The sequence below is a fragment of the Anomaloglossus baeobatrachus genome, chromosome 4 (genome assembly GCF_048569485.1).
Source record: "Anomaloglossus baeobatrachus isolate aAnoBae1 chromosome 4, aAnoBae1.hap1, whole genome shotgun sequence".
NCBI lineage: Eukaryota > Metazoa > Chordata > Amphibia > Anura > Aromobatidae > Anomaloglossus > Anomaloglossus baeobatrachus.
The window spans coordinates 457,773,046-457,796,239 of NC_134356.1; the positions used below are offsets into that span (position 1 = coordinate 457,773,046).

The 23,194-nt window shown below is 52.4% G+C and overlaps 1 protein-coding gene across 3 annotated transcripts in view; it reads right to left on the reverse strand.

The window, feature by feature from the left end:
* Positions 1-23,194, reverse strand: part of MAN2C1 (mannosidase alpha class 2C member 1) — a 217,636-nt gene that overhangs the window by 121,772 nt on the left and 72,670 nt on the right. For all 3 annotated transcript variants that reach the window (XM_075345663.1, XM_075345662.1, XM_075345664.1), the window contains 3 exons: positions 15,965-16,060; positions 15,504-15,649; positions 14,323-14,446 (listed from right to left, as the gene is read on the reverse strand). In XM_075345663.1, the coding sequence (XP_075201778.1) occupies positions 14,323-14,446; positions 15,504-15,649; positions 15,965-16,060 (366 nt within the window). The remainder of the gene's footprint in view (positions 1-14,322; positions 14,447-15,503; positions 15,650-15,964; positions 16,061-23,194) is intronic.

A 23,194-nucleotide genomic window follows, 5' to 3' on the forward strand; every position in this document is an offset into this window, starting at 1 on the left:
GGTGAGAAGGGAGCATGCTGGGGGCCCTGTTATGGGCCCTCTTTTCTTCCATCCGACATAGTCAGCAGCTGCTGCTGACTAAGATGTGGAGCTATGCGTGGATGTCAGCCTCCTTCGCACAAAGCATAAAAACTGAGGAGCCCGTGATGCACGGGGGGTGTATAGGCAGAAGGGGAGGGGCTTTACACTTTTAAGTGTAATACTTTGTGTGGCCTCCGGAGGCAGAAGCTATACACCCAATTGTCTGGGTCTCCCAATGGAGCGACAAAGAAATAGGAAAATAAAATTTTAAGCAAAAAATGTGGTCATGACACACTGTTATGGGGCGAGGATATGCTGCTTACACTATTATGGAGGTAATGTCCCCAAATTCTCTATTAAGGTACCCCATCCTGGTAATGATCCTCCTGCCTTGTATATATGTTCCTCATCCTGGTATAGCCCCCATCCTGCTAAATACCCCCATCCTGCTAAATACCCCCCATACTGCTCATAATATACCCCGATCCTGCTGTATACCCCCATCCTGCTCATATACCCCCATCCTGCTCAAAATATACCCCCATCCTGCTCATAACATACCCCCATCCTCGTATATGCCCTCATCCTGCTATATGGCCGCATTCTGTGGCACAGAAGAAAAAATAAACGTTTATACTCACCTTTCCTCCCTCCAGCAGCATCGCTCATCTTATCTGTGCCAGCAGCAGCGCCCTTGACCTGTGTGGAGCCGTTCCCCTGCAGTATTGTAATGTCCTCCTGTCTGCTGGCCTGCTGATGTGTGTGGAGATTAGCGGTGCGCACAGCGATGACGTCATCGCTGTGCTCACCGCTCTCTACACAGATCAGTGGGCCGGCAGACAGGAGGACATCACGATGCTGCAGGGGAATGGTGACGGTTGAGTATGCAGTACTTATTCACTGCCACCCCCCCCCCCCGCACAGATGATGCACGGGGGGGCAGTGAATAAAGCCGCACATGATCACTTCAGGCTGTAGTTGCCAGGGGTGATCACGTGGGATGGCTATTTACTATGCGCGCACCCCCCGCCCATCATCCCACTCACTTGTCAGTGCTGGCTACAGCGCTGAAAGATAATGGGTGGGAGGATGGGCGTGCATATGAAATGAGCAGGTCGATGTTGTCACGGCAGGCACTGCTACAGCTGCTGACACTGTTATGGGGGTAATGTCCCCAAATTCTCTACTAAAGGTACCCCATCCTGGTAATGATCCTCCTGCCTTGTATATGATCCTGCTATAAACCCCCATCCTGCTCATATACTCCCATCCTGCTCATATACCCCTATCCTGCTCATATACCAGCATCCTGCTCATATTCCCCCATCCTGCTCATATACTCCCATCCTGTTCATATACCCCATCCTGTTCATATATCCCCATCCTATTGATATACCCCCCATCCATCCTGCTCATATTCCCCATCCATCCTGTTCATATACTCCCATCCTGTTCATATACTCCCATCCTGTTCATATACTCCCATCCTGTTCATATACTCCCATCCTGTTCATATACTCCCATCCTGTTCATATACTCCCATTCTGTTCATATACTCCCATCCTGTTCATATACCCCATCCTGTTCATATACCTCCATCCTGTTCATATACCCCCATCCTGTTCATATACCCCCCATTTATCCTGCTCATATACTCCCATCCTGCTATATGCCCCCATTGTGCTCATATAGCATTTTGGTATATGGCCTGTATCCTATAGCACAGAAAAAAAAATAAAACGTTTATACTCACCTTTTCCTCACTCCCTGCAGCACCGATCATCTTCCTCTCTGCGCCGCTGACCTGTGTGTGTGGAGACGTTCCCCTGCAGCATCGCGATATCTTCCTGTCTGTGCCGATCAGCTGATCAGCACAGATCGGCTGACCGGCACAGACAGGAAGACATCGTGTGCTGCAGGGGGACGGCTCCACACACGGGGATGGGTGAGTGTACTGATTCACTGCACCCCGCGCTGATGATGACGCGCGGGGAGCAGTGAATAAAGCCACACATGATCACTCCAGACTGTAATTGCCAGGGGTGATCATGTGGGCTGGCTCTTTACTATGCGCGCGTCCCTGCTCGTCCTCCCGCCCACCTGTCAGCACTGGCTTCTGCGCTGAGAGATGGGCGGGAGGATGGGCGTACATATGTATGAGCGGGCCAACGAGGTCACAAAAGTCTGCTACCGCCAATGACCCGCTCCACCGCAGCACCCTCATTCTTAGCAACCCTACATTCAGACTATAAGACGCACCCCCCACTTTCCCCCAACATTTGAGGGGAAAAAAGTGCGTCTTATAGTCCGAAAAATACGGTAACTCAAATATGGTCCTTCTATCCACTGGCTTCGTAATACAAAAAAATTCCAAAAGTTCCCCTTTGATAAATACTAAGACTATGCAACTACTTAAAAAAGAGAATTTTGTTTACTTACCATAAATTCTTTTTCTTATAGTTCCGTCTTGGGAGACCCAGACCTTGGGTGTTTAGCTTCTGCCTCCGGAGGACACACAAAGTACTACACCTAAAAGTGTAGCTCCTCCCTCTGAGCTTATACACCTCCTGGTGAGCCAGTCCCAGCCAGTTTAGTGCAAAAGCTGAAGGAGAATAGCCACCCACAAGTAGAACAGAGCAAGAGCCGGAACAACCGGAGACTCTGTCCACGACAACAGCCGGTGAAAACACGCGGAACAAGGAAATTGCCAACAGGCAACAGGGAGGGTGCTGGGTCTCCCAAGACGGAACTATAAGAAAAAGAATTTACGGTAAGTAAACAAAGAAGGGAATTTTGTTTACTTACCGTAAATTCCTTTTCTTCTAGCTCCAATTGGGAGACCCAGACAATTGGGTGTATAGCTTCTGCCTCCGGAGGCCACACAAAGTATTACACTCAAAAGTGTAACCCCTCCCCTCTGCCTATACACCCTCCCGTGCCTCACGGGCTCCTCAGTTTTGGTGCAAGAGCAGGAAGGAGGAAACTTATAAATTGGTCTAAGGTAAATTCAATCCGAAGGATGCTCGGAGAACTGAAACCAAAAGAAACAATTGAACAACAAGCCCGAAGGGATCAGGGGCGGGTGCTGGGTCTCCCAATTGGAACTAGAAGAAAAGGAATTTACGGTAAGTAAACAAAATTCCCTTCTTCTTTGTCGCTCCATTGGGAGACCCAGACAATTGGGACGTCCAAAAGCAGTCCCTGGGTGGGTAAAAGAATACCTCGATAATAGAGCCGACACGGCTCCCTCTTACAGGTGGGCAACCGCCGCCTGAAGGACTCGCCTACCTAGACTGGCATCTGCCGAAGCATAGGTATGCACCTGATAATGTTTCGTGAAAGTGTGCAGGCTAGACCAGGTAGCTGCCTGACACAGCTGCTGAGCCGTCGCCCGGTGCCGCAATGCCCAGGACGCACCCACGGCTCTGGTAGAATGGGCTTTCAGCCCCGAAGAACGGTAAGCTTCAAGAATCGGTTCCTTGATCCACCGAGCCAAGGTTGACTTGGAAGCCTGCGAACCCTTACGCTGACCGGCGACAAGTACAAAGAGTGCATCTGAACGGCGCAGGGGCGCTGTGCGAGACACGTAGTACCGGAGTGCTCTCACTAGATCTAATGAGTGCAAATCTTTTTCACATCGGTGAATTGGATTAGGGCAAAAAGAAGGTAAGGTGATATCCTGATTGGATGAAAAGGAGATACCACCTTAGGGAGAAATTCCGGAACAGGACGCAGAACCACCTTATCCTGGTGAAAAACCAGGAAGGGGGCTTTGCATGACAGCGCTGCAAGATCCGACACTCTTCGGAGTGATGTAACTGCCACTAGAAATGCCACCTTCTGCGAAAGACGTAATAAGGAGACATCTCGCAGCGGCTCGAAAGGTGGTTTCTGAAGAGCCGTTAGCACCCTGTAAAGGTCCCAGGGCTCTAGTGGGCGCTTGTAAGGTGGGACTATGTGGCATACTCCTTGCAGGAACGTGCGGACCTGCGGGAGCCTGGCCAGGCGCCTTTGAAAAAATACTGAGAGCGCCGATACTTGTCCCTTGAGAGAGCTTAGTGACAAACCTTTGTCCATTCCAGATTGAAGGAAGGAAAGAAGAATGGGTAAGGCAAAAGGCCAGGGAGTAAAACCATTCACAAAGCGCCAGGACAAGAATATCCGCCAAGTCCTGTAATAGATCTTGGCGGACGTCGGTTTCCTGGCTTGTCTCATAGTGGCAATGACATCCTGAGATAACCCTGACGATGCTAGGAGCCAGGACTCAATGGCCACACAGTCAGGTTGAGGGCCGCATAATTCAGATGGAAAAACGGCCCTTGTGACAGCAAGTCTGTGCGGTCTGGAAGGGCCCACGGTTGACCCACCGTGAGATGCCACAGATCCGGGTACCACGACCGCCTTGGCCAGTCTGGAGCGACGAGAATGGCGCGGCGGCAGTCGGACCTGATCTTGCGTAATACTCTGGGTAGCATCGCCAGAGGAGGAAACACATAAGGCAGTTGAAACTGCGACCAATCCTGTACTAATGCATCCGCCGCCAGAGCTCTGTGAACTGCGGAGATGGTGGATGCTGTGGCTTCCACCCGCTGCAGAATTCGCCGTACTTCCTGGAAGGCTTGACGACTGCGAGTGCCGCCCTGGTGATTGATGTAGGCGACTGCAGTGGCGTTGTCCGACTGGATACGGATCTGCCTGCCCTCCAGCCACTGATGGAACACCAATAGGGCTAGATACACTGCCCTTATCTCCAGAACATTGATCTGAAGGGAAGACTCCCTCGGAGTCCAGGTCCCCTGAGCCCTGTGGTGGAGAAACACTGCTCCCCACCCTGACAGGCTCGCGTCCGTGGTGACCACAGCCCAGGTTGGGGGCAGGAAGGATTTTCCCTGCGATAGAGAAGTGGGAAGAAGCCACCACTGAAGAGACGTCTTGGTTGCCAGGGAAAGAGAGACATTCTTGTCGAGGGAAGTCGATCTCTTGTCCCACTTGTGGAGAATGTCCCATTGGAGTGGGCGTAGATGAAATTGCGCGAAGGGCACTGCCTCCATCGCTGCCACCATCTTCCCTAGGAAGTGCATGAGGCGCCTCATGTAGGACCGCCACAACGGATGCCATGACTTTGGTGAAAACCCGTGGGGCTGTCGCCAAGCCGAAGGCAATGCCACGAACTGAAGGTGTTCGTCCCCTATGGCGAAACGCAAGAAGCGTTGATTTTCGGGTGCGATCGGCACATGGAGATAAGCATCTTTGATGTCGATCGATGCGAGAAAGTCTCCCTGTGACATCGAAGCGATGACCGAGCGGAGAGATTCCATCCTGAACCGTCTGGTTCTCACATGTCTGTTGAGCAGTTTGAGGTCCAGAACGGAACGGAATGAACCGTCCTTCATTGGCACCACGAACAAGTTGGAGAAAAAGCCGCGCCCCTGTTCCTGAGGGGGGACGGGAATCACAACTCCTTCTGTCTTCAGAGCGGCCACTGCCTGAAGAAGTGCGTCGGCCCGAGCAGGGGGGGGGGAGGTTGTGAAGAAACGAGTTGGAGGACGAGAGATGATTTCTATCCTGTAACCGTGAGACAGAATGTCTCTCACCCATCGGTCTTGAACATGTGGCCACTAGGTGTCGCAAAAGCGGGAGAGCCTGCCACCGACCGAGGATGCGGTTCGGGGATGCCAAGAGTCATGAGGAGGCCGCCTTGGAGGCAGTGCCTCCGGCAGCCTTTTGGGGGCGTGACTTAGACCGCCACGCGTAGGAGTTCCTCTGACCTTTCTCCGGCCTATTGGACGAAGAGGATTGGGACTTGGCGGAGGGGCGAAAGGACCGAAACCTCGATTGTATCTTACGTTGCTGAGGTTGCTTCGGTCTGGACTGGGGTAAGGAGGAGTCTTTTCCCTCTCATCCAATCGTTCTCCAAACAATCGGTCGCCAGAAAACGGCAAACCGGTTAGGAATGTCTTGGAAGCCGAGTCTGCCTTCCATTCGCGCAGCCACATGGCTCTGCGGACTGCCACAGAATTAGCGGATGCGACCGCTGTACGGCTAGCAGAGTCTAGGACTGCCTTCATGGCGTATGAAGAAAACGCCGACGCCTGAGAAGTCAAAGACGCAACCTGCGGAGCAGAAGTACGTGTGACCGCATTAATCTCGGTTAGACAAGCCGAGATAGCTTGGAGTGCCCACACGGCTGCAAAAGCCGGGGCAAAGGACGCGCCCGTGGCTTCATAGAGCTCCTGGTGAAATCCATCTATCTGCCTGTCAGTGGCATCTTTTAGCGATGAGCCATCTGCAACCGATACCACAGATCTAGCCGCCAATCTAGAGACTGGAGGATCCACCTTGGGACACTGAGCCCAACCCTTAACTACGTCAGAGAGGAAGGTGTAACGTGTGTCAGCAAGGCGCTTAGTAAAGCGCTTGTCCGGAACCGCTCTGGGTTTCTGGACAGCATCCTTGAAGTTAGAGTGGTCGAAAGACGCACTCCGTGTACGTTTGGGGAACCGAAACTGGCGTTTCTCCTGCTGAGAAGCCGACTCCTCTATAGGTGGAGGCGGGGGAGATAGATCTAACACCTGGTTGATGGACGAGATAAGATCATTTACTAAGGCGTCCCCTTCAGGTGTATCAAGGTTGAGGGCAACGTCATGGTCAGAGCCCTGAGCTGCGACCTCCGCCTCGTCCTCCAGCGAGTCCTCCAGCCGGGAACCTGAGCAGCGTGATGAAGCTGATGATTCCAAGCGGGCCCGCTTAGCTGGTCTGGGGCTGTGGACCGTGGAGGAGTCCTCCACGTGAAACCTAGAGCCCACCCCGGGAGCGCGCTGCGGCGTGGACCGAGAGGGACCTGGAGGCGCCGATCCAACAGTGTCCTGGGTCTGTGTAAGGACCGGTCTGGACTGCAAGGCTTCTAGCAGCTTGGCAGACCATTTGTCCATAGACTTAGCCATGGATTGTGAAAGTGACTCAAAGAGCTTCTCAGCAAACACTGCAAACTCTGTCCCTGCCGCCTGGACAGTGGTAGCATGGGGGTCTACCTGAGCCGAGGGGCCCACAAGTGGTCCCGGCTCCGGCTGAGTCAGTGTAACAGGGGTCGAGCATTGCTCACAGTGAGGGTAGGTGGAACCCGCAGGCAACATAGCCCCACAAGAGGTACAGGTCGCAAAGAAACCCTGTGCCTTAGCGCTCTTGCTCCTTGTGGACGACATGCTGTTGTGTCCCAGGAGAGTGATCACAGAGGGTATAAGGGAAGAGTATACAGCCCGGCCGAACAGAGATCTATATATATATATAAAGATATATAATACGTATCTATTCAGGCAACCCAGGGGGACCAGCACCGGATGACCGGTGTGGCTTACCGACCGCTAAAAAGCGGCGTGTGTGTCCTCCAGATTCCCTGCTCCAGGTCTCCCAGCGGTGAAGAGCTCTTTCCTGATGATTCTCCAGCGCAGAATGTCTGAAAAAAATGGCTGCTGGAGCTCTCAGAGGGGGAGTGGAGCGGTGGGCGGCACCAGGAAAAAGTGCGGGAATCTGGGGTCCCTATTGTGATCAAAGAGGGGGGAGGAAGCATACAGGATGCTCCGGCCCTCACTGCCGACGTCAGGACGGCTGTCCTGCCCCTACCCTGACAGACAGGTCCGGGGGCGGGAGTCTTGCCAGTAGGCCGCAACTGAAGCCGGGGACTAAATTTATGACCGCGGCCGACAAACAGGCGCGGTCGGCGCGGAAGTCCCCCAGCTTTCACGGCCTAGCAGCCCTTGCAGCGTCCGGGTGCCAGGCGCTCCATGAACCGTCCCCATGGGGACACAGAGTACCTGACAGATGCAGGGCCCGGTCCCTGATAAAGAAAATACTCCGGTCCGGCAGATTCCACACTGGGGCTGCGGAGGGAACACGGTCCCAGTACCTGGATGACCGCTCAGGATCCCACTTCTCCCAGAGCCCCCAAGGGATGGTGAAGGAAATACGACATGTGGCTCCAGCCTCTGTACCCGCAATGGGTACCTCAACCTTAACAGCACCGCCGACGTAGTGGGGTGAGAAGGGAGCATGCCGGGGGCCCCGTGGGAGCCCTCTTTTCTTCCAACCGATAACATCAGCAGCTGCTGCTGACTAAAATGGGAATGCATGAGTGGATGTGTGCCTCCTTCCACACAAAGCATAAAACTGAGGAGCCCGTGAGGCACGGGAGGGTGTATAGGCAGAGGGGAGGGGTTACACTTTTAAGTGTAATACTTTGTGTGGCCTCCGGAGGCAGAAGCTATACACCCAATTGTCTGGGTCTCCCAATGGAGCGACAAAGAAATTCTCTTTTTCTTTATCGTTCCTTTGGGAGACCCAGACCTTGGGACGTTCCAAAGCAGTCCCTGGGTGGGAAATAAACAGAAAAACTAAGAAGTAGGCAGAACCTAACTTCACAAATGGGCGACCGCCGCCTGAAGGATGCGTCTGCCCAAGCTCGCATCTGCCGAAGCATAAGCATGCACTTGGTAGTGCTTCGAGAAGGTATGCAGGCTAGCCCAAGTGGCAGCCTGACAGACTTGTTGAGCCGTAGCCTGGTGCCTAAAAGCCCAAGAGGCACCGACAGCTCTGGTCGAGTGTGCTTTGATCCCCGGCGGGGGAAGCGCCTGCGTTCTCTGGTAGGCGTCCGAAATGGTCGACCTAATCCAACGGGCTAAGGTCGGCTTAGAAGCAGGGAGCCCCTTGCGCCGACCTGTGGTTAGCACAAAAAGAGAGGTGCACCGCCTAAGCGCAGCGGTGCGAGACACATAGATCCGGAGAGCACGCACCAGATCTAGAGTATGTAGAGCTTTTTCAAAGCGATGAACAGGGGCCGGACAGAAGGAAGGTAAGGTAATGTCCTGGTTAAGGGGGAAGGGAGAGACCACCTTAGGAAGAAAGTCCGGAGTCGGACGGAGAACCACCTTGTCTTGATGAAAGACTAAAAAAGGTGACTCCGAGGAGAGCGCAGCCAAATCAGAGACTCTCCTGAGAGAAGTTATGGCAACCAGAAAGGCCACTTTCTGTGAAAGACGATACAAAGAAACCTCCCTAAGAGGCTCAAAGGAGGGTTTCTGCAAGACCGTGAGAACCAAGTTAAGGTCCCAGGGGTCCAAGGGCCGCCGGTAAGGCGGAATGATGTGAGACGCACCCTGCATGAAGGTGAGGACCTGAGCCAGCCGAGCGAGACGCCGCTGGAACAGAACTGACAGAGCCGAAACTTGTCCCTTGAGAGAGTTGAGGGACAGTCCTAGCTGCAGACCGGACTGTAGAAAAGACAGAAGAGTCGGCAAGGAGAATGGCCAAGGAGGATGGCCGGTAGAGCGACACCAGGACAGGAACATTTTCCAAGTCCTGTGATAGATCTTAGCGGAGGAAGACTTGCGGGCCCGAGTCATAGTGGAGATGACTTCAGGAGGGATACCAGAATCCAGGACTCAAGAGCCACGCCGTCAATTTGAGGGCCGCAGAATTCGGGCGGAAAAACGGACCTTGCGAGAGTAGGTCTGGACGGTCCGGGAGATGCCACGGCATCTCTACGGACAGTTGGAGCAGGTCCGGATACCAAGCTCGCCTGGGCCAGTCCGGTGCAATGAGGATGACTCGACGACCCTCCATTCTGATCTTGCGCAGGACTCTGGGCAAGAGAGCTAGAGGGGGAAACACGTAGGACAGACGAAACTGGGACCAGTCCTGAACCAGAGCGTCCGCGGCGAAGGCCTGAGGATCGTGGGAGCGAGCCACGTAAACAGGAACTTTGTTGTTGTGACGGGATGCCATTAGGTCCATGTCCGGAGTGCCCCATTTGCGGCAGATCGACTGAAATACTGCCGGGTGCAGGGACCACTCGCCACCGTCCACGCTTTGACGGCTGAGGTAATTTGCCTCCCAGTTGTCCACGCCTGGGATGTGGACTGCGGATATGGTGGACCTGGAGTTTTCCGCCCATTGAAGAATGCGTTGTACCTCCATCATTGCCAGGCGGCTGCGTGTCCCGCCTTGATGATTGATGTAGGCAACCGCTGTCGCGTTGTCTGACGGGACTCGAATGTGCCTGCCCGCCAGCAGGTGGTGAAATGCTAGGAGAGCTAGAAGCACGGCTCTGGTTTCCAGCACATTGATTGAAAGGGCTGACTCGGACACAGTCCAAGTGCCCTGTGCTCTGTGGTGGAGACATACGGCTCCCCAGCCGGATAGACTGGCATCCGTGGTGAGAATCACCCAGGACGGGGCCAGGAAGGAGCGCCCTTGGGACAGGGAGAGGGGCCGAAGCCACCACTGAAGAGAGCTCCTGGTCCGTGGCGACAGAGCCACTAACTTGTGTAAGGAGGAAGGCCACTTGTCCCAACAGCGGAGAATGTCCAGCCGCAGGGGGCGCAGATGGAACTGGGCAAAGGGAACAGCCTCCATGGATGCCACCATTTGACCCAGCACCTGCATCAGACGCCTGAGGGTATAACGGCGGGGCCTCAGGAGAGAGCTCACCGCCAACTGGAGTGACAGCTGTTTGTTTAAGGGCAACTTCACAAGTGCCGGCAAAGTCTCGAACTGCATCCCTAGGTACGTGAGACTCTGGGTCGGAGTCAGAGTGGATTTGGGAAGATTGACAAGCCATCCGAATTGGGCTAGAGTGGCGAGAGTGAGCGAGACACTCCGCTGACAGTCTGCGCTGGATGGAGCCTTGACTAGAAGGTCGTCCAGGTAAGGGAGCACTGCCAATCCCTGGAGGTGCAGAACCGCAATCACTGCTGCCATGACCTTGGTGAATACCCGAGGGGCCATGGCTAACCCGAAGGGGAGAGCCACGAATTGGAAATTATCTTCTCCTATTGCAAAGCGTAGCCAACGCTGGTGTGAAACTGCAATTGGCACATGTAGATAGGCATCTCTGATGTCGATGGACGCCAGGAAATCCCCTTGGGTCATTGAGGCAATGACTGATCGCAGAGACTCCATGCGAAAGTGTCGCACCCGAACATGCTTGTTGAGAAGCTTGAGATCCAGGATGGGCCGGAAGGTACCGTCCTTTTTGGGAACTAGGAAGAGGTTTGAGTAAAAACCTCTGAACCGTTCCCGGGCGGGAACTGGTACAATTACTCCGTTGGCCTGCAAGGCTGCCACGGCCTGTGAGAAGGCGGCGGCTTTGGAGCAGGGGGGAGTTGAGAGAAAAAATCTGTTTGGCGGGCTGGAAGAGAATTCTATCCTGCAGCCGTGAGAGATGATATCTTTCACCCACTGATCGGAAACTTGTTGAAACCAAGCGTCGCCAAAGTGGGAGAGCCTGCCACCGACTAAGGACGTTGCTGGAGCGGGCAGAGAGTCACGAGGAGGCTGCCTTAGTAGCAGAACCTCCTGCGGTCTTCTGTGAACGCGCTTTTGGGCGGCAGTTGGATTTCTGTTCCTTAGCTGAGTTAGCGGACGAGGCGGAGGGCTTAGAGGACGACCAGTTGGAGGAACGAAAGGAGCGAAACCTCGACTGATTCCTACCCATGGCAGGTTTCCTGGTCTTGGTTTGTGGCATGGAAGTACTCTTCCCGCCAGTAGCTTCTTTAATAATTTCATCAAGCTGTTCACCAAACTGCCGGGAACCAGCAAAAGGGAGCCCAGCAAGGTACTTCTTTGAAGAAGCATCTGCCTTCCACTCTCAAAGCCACAAGATCCTGCGGATAACGAGGGAATTAGCCGAAGCCACCGCAGTGCGGTGAGAAGCCTCTAGCATGGCAGACATGGCATAAGATGAAAAAGCTGAAGCTTGAGAAGTTAAGGCAACCATCTCGGGCATAGATTCCCTGGTGAGGGAATGCATCTCCTCTAGAGAAGCAGAGATGACTTTGAGAGCCCACACTGCTGCAAAAGTTGGGGAAAACGCGGCCCCCGCCGCTTCATACACGGATTTGGCCAGAAGGTCAATCTGACGGTCAGTGGCATCCCTAAGGGAAGTGCCATCAGCCACCGACACAACGGTCCGGGCTGAGAGCCTAGACACCGGAGGGTCTACCTTTGGGGAGTGAGCCCACTCCTTGACCACCTCAGGTGGAAAGGGAAAACGGTCATCAGAACCACGCTTTGGGAAGCGTTTGTCAGGACAGGCCCTGGGTTTGGGCACAGCGGACTGAAAACTGGAGTGGTTAAAGAACACACTCTTTACTCTCTTAGGCGAGGTAAACTGGTGCTTTTCTGCCAGAGAGGGATGCTCCTCTGATACTGGCGGATTGAGATCCAGTACAGAATTAATGGACGCAATCAAGTCACTAAGTTCTGAGTCACCCTCGGAAAGATCAATGGGGCACATGGAGTTAGCCTCCGAGCCCCCTGTAAAGGCATCCTCCTCATCTTGCGAGTCAGCTCTTGAATCAGAACCGCTGGATGAGGAGGGAGGGGAAACCCTGCAGCGCCTCTTAGGAGGACGGGGTCTGTGCCCTGATGATGAATCCTCTGTGAGCTCCAGTGGACGGAGGTCAGATGATAGGGATCCTAAAGGACCCTTAGCAAGAGCATTAGAGGCACCCTGTGAAGGGGGCTGATGCATATTCAGCAAAGTCTTGGACAGAAGTCCCATGAACTCAGCAAATGACTGGGAGATAGACCTAGAAAAGGACTCTACCCAGGCCGGGGGTTCAGCCACAGGTGCAGAAGCAGCCTGAGAGACCACTGGGGGTGAGACTCCAGGCTGTGGCACCTCCAAGTTAGAGCAGACATCACAATGTGGATAGGTGCTCGGTTCAGGCAGCAGGAGCTTACATACAGTGCATACAGTATAAAGCTTTGGGGCCTTGCTCCTCGTGTGAGACATGCTGCTGGAGTGGGGACAGCCTCTCAAAGAGAATGAACCCCAGGGAGTATATACAGAGGTCCACAACCAGAGACCGGCTGTGGCTTACCAGGCCGCTGGAAGCGGTGTTGTGTGCCCTCCAGATCCCGAAGCCTGGACCCCCAATGCACAGCACCTCAGCAAGGATGCAGAGTGCAGGATGTATCAGCGCAGAGTGACCCCTGTCCAAGAAAATGGCCGCCGGAGCGAAGAGAGGGGGCGGGACAGGGGGCGTCCCTGTAGGAGAGCGGAATCTGGAGGGCCATAGAGACCTGCAGGGGAGGAGTCACACACAAGCAGTGGGGAGTGTCCCCCCCTGTGCAGGACGGCCGCCGGGAGGAGCCGTGCCTGTCCCTCTGCATGAGTGACATGCGAGGGTAGGTAACAGAAACTAGGCCTCCAGCGAAGCCGGGGCCTAAATTTGAGCAGCGAGGCCGACGCGCAGGCACCATCGGCGCGGTCTCGGGCGAAAGCCAGAGAACCCGTCGGAAATGCCAAAAACAAATACAGCAAACACACTCTCCCCATACAATAAAGGACAGAGACCCCCAACATATGAACGTCTCAGGTACTTAGCTGCTGAGACGCAGGGCCAGGTCCCTGGGGATGAGTGCTCCGGTCCGCAGAGTCCTCAAGGGGCTGTGGACGGAAACCGGTCTCCTGACAGGCATGGAGACCGCGCTGGCTCCCACTTCAATCCAGAGCCCAGGAGGGATGGTGAAGGAGCATGGCATGTAAGGCTCCAGCCTTGGAAATCAACCTTACAACACCACCGACACAGTGGGGTGAGAAGGGACATGCCGGGAGTCCAGACGTGGACCCGCATTTCTTCAATCTCTTTCCAAAAAGCAAAAAAATCATATGAGAATGCATGTGTGGATGTATGCCTCCTGAACACAAAGCGATAAACTGTCTGGGACTGGCTCACCAGGGGGTGTATAAGCTCAGAGGGAGGAGCTACACTTTTAGGTGTAGTACTTTGTGTGTCCTCCGGAGGCAGAAGCTAAACACCCAAGGTCTGGGTCTCCCAAAGGAACAATAAAGAAAAAACAAGTGCCCAAGGAAGAAGATACAGTCTGTTGATTTTTGTTTCTTTGTAACTAAAGGGTAAATTAGATCAATACTCCAAATGGAGTCCATCCATGTTCCAGACGATCAGAACAATCACTGAAGACTCCACCGCAATGCATTTTCACATTTCCGGATCTCTGTTTGCACGATGGTGTATTATGATGCATTACGTACAAGCTAATACATACATACAGTGATACCGTCATACTGTGTGAGGTCATATAGGAACAAGAATAAATTCCTGCCAGAGGTTACAGGAATCTCATGTCAGATTTATTATTTATAACGATGTCATGGCCATAACCAATAACAGCAGTAACACAATGGTTTATAGTTTATTCCAAAGAGATGGAAGTTGTGAACAAAAACAAATCAAACAACAAAGAGTTAATGTACACAGCTAACAGAAAGGTGATGATTACCTGGGCTTGTGTTGTGTATGTGCCATTGTGCAGCTCAAGAAAAAGTTCTCCAACCCAAGTACATAGCTGAGAAGTGTCCGTCTCCAAAGCAGAAAAGAACCGGTCCGGGGTCGAGAATTGAACTCTGCAGTATGGAAACAAGAGATGGAGTAATAAGTGTCCCGAACATCTCTGAGGAGCCCTAACACATATAGTGCAGATGTCAAGTATCACATTACTAACCAGAATATGGGTTTTCTTTTTGCGAAAATGTAGCAACAAGCACAAGGGAATATAGAATAATTACTGAATTAAAAATTAGGGTTAACAACCATCACCAAGTCTATCCAGATCCTTCTATATCACAGGTCTCCCAACAAGGATCTGACTGTGACACTACTGCAGCCAAATGAAATGTTACACGAGACAAAATGATATCAGTATACTGTCTGTGTAATGATGAGCTGAGTGCTCCAGAGGTGAAACATTTTTGCAGGGGCATTCCACCATAATAGACAAACTGTTGGATGAGGGTCGCCCTCTATAATATCAATATATCCCAACACGTCATATGGGCTATCTAAACCAAATAACTCCTCTGCTATCATTTCTTCATGAAAGGAATCTACAGAAAGGACTTCCATATTTTCAGTTTTCATTAATTCATTTAATTGTGTGTAGGTGTAATCTTGTATAATGTGTCCAAGAACCACAAGTGAAAATCTCATGATTTAATTATAAAGGCAGGAGAAAAGCGGGTTTAAATACCGCGCCAAAACCACAGGAGTCCGGAGGATGTTGGTAAATCCTTCTCCACATCCTACGGACTCCTGTGGTTTTGGCGCGGTATTTAAACCCGCTTTTCTCCTGCCTTTATAATTTTCTTACCGCTGCGGGCCCGCTGCCTTCCACGCTATTTCCATGCTCAATAAGGGGTTGTGACTGGCACAACCTGACCAGGTGAGTGTTTTTTCTGACATTCACCCCCTACCTGTTTACCGGATAAGACCCTATTTGCGCCTAATCTTTCCACAGCTTCTCTAATCTCATGATTTAAGAAGTCCAAGAGAACAATCAATGATGTGGACTTGTAATATGGCTGTGGCAGAACAACTTTAGTTTTTTATCATTTGGGAAAAAAAAAGCGAAAAAAAATAAATAAATTATCTTGTTTGTGGCAAATTATAGGGACATGCACTGACCTGGGCAAACCGTCTGTATCTTTCATCCGTTGAAGTCTTCCCACCATCTTCTCGGTTGGACCTCCGCCACCATCACCATACCCATAAAGGACAATACCGCAGTTGACACGACCCTTGTCTCTGTTGTTCTTGACCGTTTTAAGTGTCTAAATAATAATAATTTGATAAATGATCACATTTCTGATTTGCCAGACAGGGCACAATGTAGCATTGAACAGGAATAGGGCACCCCTGCTCCGCTACCAAGAGATTATAATCTCAGAGTTCATAAGGAGCCATATTGTCACAATGAGGCCACATGGTGAGGCTTCATGAGCAGGCTTCATAGTGATAAATGTACTAATTGTTTTAATACTTGAAAAGAGCACAATAATCCTAAACTAATGTAATACAAATTAACATACAAGGTTATAAACTCAAGATAAAAAAATAAAAGTAAACATATTGATGTCCTCTCTCACCTCTTCCACTGTCCCCTTCATCCCGTAAGAGTCCCCTGGAGGAAAATGAGCAAGTACCCTTGAGCCATCAATGCCTACCCAGTGAAAAGTATGATGCTGCATGACAATAAAGGATGAAAATACAATTAAGGTGAATTTCCTGAAATGTCTACAAACACATAAACATATTATATCCTACATGCAATGTTATACTTTCCAGCATTGCGGTGGTTATTCACTGTAAAGAGGCCTGACACCTAGCAACAGACATCTACCAACCTTATGTGAATGGGTGCAAAGACACTGAAAGAATCAAATCCAAAGTGCTACGCTTACTGTTCTTTCACTTCCCCATTCAGATGAGGCCTGACTTGGCACATGGTGAGGTAGGACCTTAGTGATATGGGCCATTCATATTTAGGTACACCTTGACGTGGTTGGATGGATTCTGCACTCTCATAAAAAACACTAAGTACCTTACGTTTTTAAGGTTTACAGAAATAATGGAATTCATGTAAAATGATCACAGTGTGATGATGCATAATATCTGTTTAAAGCACCATTCCAGATTATTTTTATATTTTATTGGTGCAATGGAGCTTTAAATCTAAATCTCCTGACCTCCGTCTTATACTCACCCTCCGGCGGCTTCATCTTCAATCAGCACCACTTTGGTCGATCTTCTTCAGTGACCTGCCAGTGTTTCAAGGAGCAAGCTAGAGGTCACAACTCAATACAATTCTAGGAGAGCCTCATTTTGGCTCTGATAGACATGTATTTAGAGCATAAAAAAAATTATTCAATGAGAGCCAATAATAGCCAAAAGAAGGATTTTTGTGTACTCACCGTAAAATCTCTTTCTCTGAGTCTTCATTGGGGGACACAGGACCATGGGTGTATGCTGCTGTGACTAGGAGGCTGACACTAAGTGAACATAAAAAGAGTTAGCTCCTCCCTGGCAGTGTACACCCCGAGCCGGAGGCGGATCTATGCCAGCTTAGTGTACAAGCAGTAGTAGGAGAGACCTGAACAACCATAACTAAACAACGTAATACAAAGAGAAAAATGTGTTGTGAAACACAGTGCCTTATGGGCACGTATATATATATATATATATATATATATATATATATATATATATATATATATATATATAAATAATAGCCGGATGGAAAAAAAACGTTGGCCCGTAACAACATCGGGAAACATCCGGTAAATGAAGACCTCACAATCCAAACAGGGTGGGTGATGTGTCTCCCAATGAAGACTCAGAGAAAGAGATTTTACGGTGAGTACACAAAAATCCTTCTTTCTCTATCGCTTTCATTGGGGGACACAGGACCATGGGACGTCCAAAAGCAGTCCCTGGGTGGGTACATACGCAGTCCTACAGAACCCAACAAACACAAAAATTCTGTAAGAAAGCTCTGTCCAAATGTTTACTACCTTTTTAGAGGTGTGCGACGGCCGTCTGCAACACCTTTCTCCCAAGGCAGGCATCTGCTGATGCCTGGGTGTGGACCTTGTAAAACCTGGTGAAGGTATGAAGACTGGACCACGTTGCGGCTTTGCAGACTTGCTCGGCTGAAGCCTGGTGTCTCATTGCCCAAGACGCCCCAACTGCACGGGTGGAATGGGCTCTTACTCCCCTCGGAGGGGACTTGTCCCTGATTCGGTAGGACTTCGAAATGGCTGACCTGATCCATCTGGCAATGGTAGCCTTGGACGCCGGCATGCCCTTCTTGGAACCAGAAGGCAGGACGAACAAGTTGTCTGATTTGCGGAAAAGCACAGTTCTTGAGACGTAAGTCCTGAGCGCTCGCACTAAGTCCAGAGTGTGCAGAGACCTTTCAAAGGAGCCAGTGGGTGCCGGACAAAAAGATGGAAGCACGATCTCTTCATTCAGGTGAAAAGGAGACACCACCTTCGGCAGGAACGCAGGAGACGGGCGCAGGACAACCTTGTCCTGGTGAAAAACAATAAAAGGTGAACGGCACGAAAGAGCTGCCAGTTCAGACGTTCTCCTGATTGAGGTGACCGCCACCAAAAAGACCACTTTCCAGGATAAGTGTGAGAATGAAGATTCTTTGAGTGGTTCAAATGGAGCCAGTTGGAGGGATCCTAAAACCAAATTAAGATCCCATGGTTCAAGCGGAGCCCGATAGGGCGGATTCAGATGGGCGACTCCTTGGATGAACGTCTTGACCTGTGGACGTGATGCTAGATTTCTCTGGAAAAGAACAGATAGAGCCGAAACCTGCCCCTTGATAGTTGCCAGCGAGAGACCCGCTTGAAAACCTGTCTGAAGGAATGCCAGAAGTGTCAGGAGAGACAAAACTAACGGGGAGGGATTGACGTTGAGCTCACACCACTGAAAAAAGGCCTTCCGGTGCGGTAGTAGATCTTTGACGACGAGGGCTTTCGAGCCCTGATCATAGTCTGTATCACTCCTGAAGCAAAGCCTGACTGAGCTAATAGCCAGGATTCAAGAGCCATGCCATCAAATTGAGAACCCCTGAATTTTGATGGAAGAGCGGACCCTGAGACAGCAGGTCTGGCCGATCTGGAAGCCGCCATGGAGTGTCTGTGACGAGCTGTGCGAGTTCTGCGAACCACGCTCGCCTGGGCCATTCTGGGGCGATGAGAAACACTGGAATGCCCTCTGCCTTGATTTTCTTGAGGACTCTTGGGATCAGTGGAAGCGGTGGGAAGAGGAACGGAAGTCTGAACTGATTCCACGGAAGAATGAGGGCATCGACTGCTAGCGCCTGTTGGTTGTGGTAACGGGAGATGAACTGTGGGACTTGATTGTTGAACCGCGAGGCCATCAGGTCCACATCCGGAGTTCCCCATCTGTGGCAGATCTGTTCGAAAACTTCTCTGTTGAGAGACCATTCGCCCGACGCCAGACCCTGTCTGCTGAGATAGTCGGCCGCCCAATTTTCCATGCCGGGGATATGTACCGCGGAGATCCTGGAGTGGTGCGACTCTGTCCACTGTATGATCTTCTTCACCTCTCTCATCGCCATGACGCTCCTCGTGCCGCCCTGGTGATTGATGTATGCCACCGCCGTGGCGTTGTCAGACTGTATTCCGATTGGAGACCCCTGTATAAGGCGCTGAAAGGCTTGCAGGGCTCGTAGGACCGCTCTGATCTCCAAAACGTTGATCGGGAGCCGGCTTTCCCGGGAGGACCACTGCCCGTGAGCCGTGTGATGATGGAACACCGCTCCCCAGTCCAGAAGGCTGGCATCGGTGGTGACTGTCTGCCAGTGTACCGGTAAGAATGACGTTCCTTTGGAGAGATTTTGTCTGTTGGTCCACCAGAGCAGAGAGCGGCGGACTTCCGGGGACAAATGTATCTTGCGATCCAGGGTGAATAGAAACTTGTCCCATTTGTGCAGCAGAGAAAGCTGAAGGGGGCGAAGGTGGAAGCGGGCAAACGGAACCGCATCTATTGCCGCCACCATCCGACCGAGGGCCCTCATACCGAATTGTATGGACATCGCTCTGGAGTGGTGGAGGGTCTGGATATCTTTCCGGAGGGAGACAATCTTTTCCTGTGGGAGGGACACGTGTCCTTGGATGGTATCGAACTTCATGCCTAGGAAGGTAATCCGGCGGGCCGGGGTCAAAGAGGACTTCTTCCGATTGATGATCCAACCGAGCCGGGACAGAGTATCGATGGTAACCTGGACACTTAGAAGACAGTCGTTGAAAGAGGACCCTTTGATCAGCAAGTCGTCCAGGTACGGAATCACCAACACTCCTCTGGAGTGCAGGATCGACATGGCAGCAGCCATGACTTTCGTGAATACTCGGGGCGCAGACGCAAGACCGACAGGTAGGGCAGTAAACTGATAATGATCGTCTGCCACGGCAAAGCGCACGAATTTCTGGTGCTGATGTGCAATCGGGATGTGCAGATATGCGTCCTGTATGTCCAGAGAGGCGAGGAATTCGCCGACCTCCATGGAAGCAATCACCGATCGGAGGGACTCCATGTGAAATTTTCGGGGTCTGACGTACCTGTTGAGGATCTTGAGGTCGAGAACAGGGCGCACAGTGCCATCCTTTTTGGGGACAACGAAGAGGTTTGAGTAGACTCCCCTGAACCGTTCCAAATTTGGAACCGGAACCACGACCCCTGAGCGGTGCAGAGATTCGATGGCGTGAAGAAAAGGGCGAGCTCGCGCGTCTGACTCGGGAGGATGGGAAAGGAAAAAACGACTTGGAGGAATTGACGAGAACTTTATCTTGTATCCCGAGACTAGGATTTCTCTGACCCAAGCGTCCGTGATCAAAGGCAGCCAGACGTGTTGGAAAAGAGGAAGGCGCCCCCCCACCTGGTCTGCGCTGGCGCGCGAAGACCACGAGTCATTTGGAGGAGTATCGCTGAGATCTAGCTGCTGGTTTGGCTCGCTGGCGTGGTCTAGAACGCCAGGAGGGATTTGTTTTGAAGGACGGGTTCTTCCTGTTTCTCTGCGGGGATCTGTTCCTCCTAGGCTGTGTAGTGGAACTGAAGCTGCAAAAAGGACGAAAACCTGAGGTCGGCTGGCGGCGCGGGATACGCCTTGGTCTCAGCTGGGGAAGGGAGGTGCTCTTTCCTCCCGTAGCCTCATCGATAATCTGATCGAGCCTGTCCCCAAACAGCCGGCCTCCTGCAAATGGGAGGGCGGTAAGGGATTTCTTTGAAGCCGCGTCTGCATTCCAGGCTCTGAGCCAGACCGCCCGGCGGATTGCCACCGTGTTGCTGGCCGCTTCTGCTGCGCAGTTGGCTGTAGGCAGAGATGCGTTAATGATATACTCACCCGCTAGAACAATCTGTGCCGCCATGTTGACGAGCTCGGAATCGCTAGACTGTGAGCGAAGGCCTCTGCGGAGGGTGTCGGCCCATGTCACCATGGCCTTAGCTACCCAGACGGCGGCGAAAGCCGGCGACAGGGCAGCGCCTGCTGCCTCGAAAGCCGAACGGGCGAATCTCTCGATGTTCCGGTCCGTGGCGTCACGGAGCGATGTCCCCTGCGGCAGAGATAGAACTGTATGCGAGGCCAGGCGGGAGACCGGAGGGTCGACCACCGGTGAGCCTGCCCAGTCTTTCCTGAGATCCTCGGGGAAGGGATAGTGTAAATCAATCGACTTGCCGTTGTTGAATGTCTTGTCCGGTTGCTGTCTGTGCTTGCGTAAGATCTCAGCGAATTCTGGATGATCGCAGAAATACCTGTGGACACGTTTAACTCGTTTGAAAGATACCTGTGAGCTCTGGGTGGTGGCAGAGTCCGGCTGGAGCTTCAGCGTCGTATTCACCGCGTCGACCAGGCTGTCCACCATACGCTTGACATCAGCTGCCTGATCCGAGTCCAGCAGTGAGGCTGCATCTGACTCTTCTCCTGAAAAATCAGACGGTCCCGGAGACGAGTGGCACTCGGGCCTTGGAGGGGAGAGAGACCTCTGGGAGGAATTGGAAGACGAGACCGTGCGGGTCCGCTTCCGCGCTCCAGTAGCCGGGTCTGGGTCAGACCGACTGTCGTCCTGCGACGGCTGGACCTGCGGGGCATGGCTGAGCGTAGGGAGCGACTGCAAAGCCTGCGCGATGGCCAGAGACGCCCTTGACAGAGAATCCACCGACTGGGAGAGAGAAGTCAGCCACTCCGGGGGAGGGGGCGCATTGGGGCCCGGGGCGTCCTGTACTGCTGCAGTAGCGAAGTTGACGGGGGGGCTGGCGGCGTCTGGGGCAATCTGCGTAGGCTGCGTGTCAGGAACGCAAGCTGAGCAGAGGGGGGTAGCCTGGCCTTGAGAGAATTTGACGTTGCAGGACAAGCACACAAAATGCATTATAAAGGGGGCCTGTTTGGATCGGGAAGACTTAGAGTTAGGCATGGCTGCTCAGGATACTCCTACTAGAGACACTAGGGAGGAGATAGGAGGGGAAAAAAAAAAAGGTAAAAAAAAATCGCTGGTCCTAATCAGGAGCAGCTCTCACCCAGGCCTGTGTCCTTCCCGGGTCAGCAGGGGCTTCAGAGTAGCTGGAACCGCCGCAGGAAAATAGATGCTGTTGCTCAGCGGCCTGCCTGTGCTGAGGTGAGCCGTTTGCCTCTTTTTTTTTTTTTTTTTTTTTACTGTGGGGTGGCGTGCTAAGGAGGTGAGCAGGCTGTCGCTGGGCAGAGAATGAGGGGGACGGGCCAAGGGAGACGCACGCGCGCAAACGGGGGGAGGAGCGCTCCGGCCCGAGGTAGGCCCGAAGCCGGGGACTAAATTAGTGAGCGGCGGCCGCCGGGAGCGCAGTGCTGCGCGCGGAGCAGATCTTACCTGCGTCCATGCGCGACGCTCAGATCCACGGGTCCCATCCTCGACTGCTGCAGCCCCCGGTGAGTGCAGACTGCCCCTGGAAAGCGTCAGGGGAGGGATGCTGGGGGGCTGTGAGAGAGACTGCAGAGCGCTCCTGCGCTGCAGTGCCAGATCCTCTGCCTGGGCCCAGGGTATAAGGAAAGAACGCTGGGGGAGGCCTGGTGCTGTGAGCGCTCCTGCGCTGTCGAGCCTGACATCCTGTGCAGAGATTCCTCGCCGCCTCCACCAGAAACACCCCCTGGGACGGTACCATAGGGTCGACGGGGAGTGTGCCCTTAAAAAATAAAAATGTTGGTCCCCAAGCAGCCCCTGGGGTGGTACCATGGGGCAGGAGGGGGATAGGGCCTGGCGTCTCGAGCCTCAAGCAACCCTGGGGACGGTACCCCGTAGGGAAGGAGAAGGCGAGGGTTCTCTCTGATGCAGGGACTTTAACCCTGCAGAAGAGACAAAAAACCTAGAAAGATGAGAAGGCTGAGCGGCGCCGTATAGCTACGAAAAAACGGAAAAAAGGAATAGCCTAGGCTGAGGTTGGCCCACAGAGATATGGGCCCACTTCAGCCTCCTACGACACTAAGCAAAAAACTGGCATAGATCCGCCTCCGGCTCGGGGTGAACACTGCCAGGGAGGAGCTAACTCTTTTTATGTTCACTTAGTGTCAGCCTCCTAGTCACAGCAGCATACACCCATGGTCCTGTGTCCCCCAATGAAAGCGAGAGAGAAAATACTTTATTAATTAAAACTAAAATACATCAGAATCAATATCACACAAGTTTAAAATCAGTAGACTGCGGAATACTGTCGAGATATTAATACCACATAATAGAATAAAACATTTGGCCATAGGTAGAAGATAATGAATATCTATAATAAACTAGGCTAAAATCCTTGTCCCCATATTAACC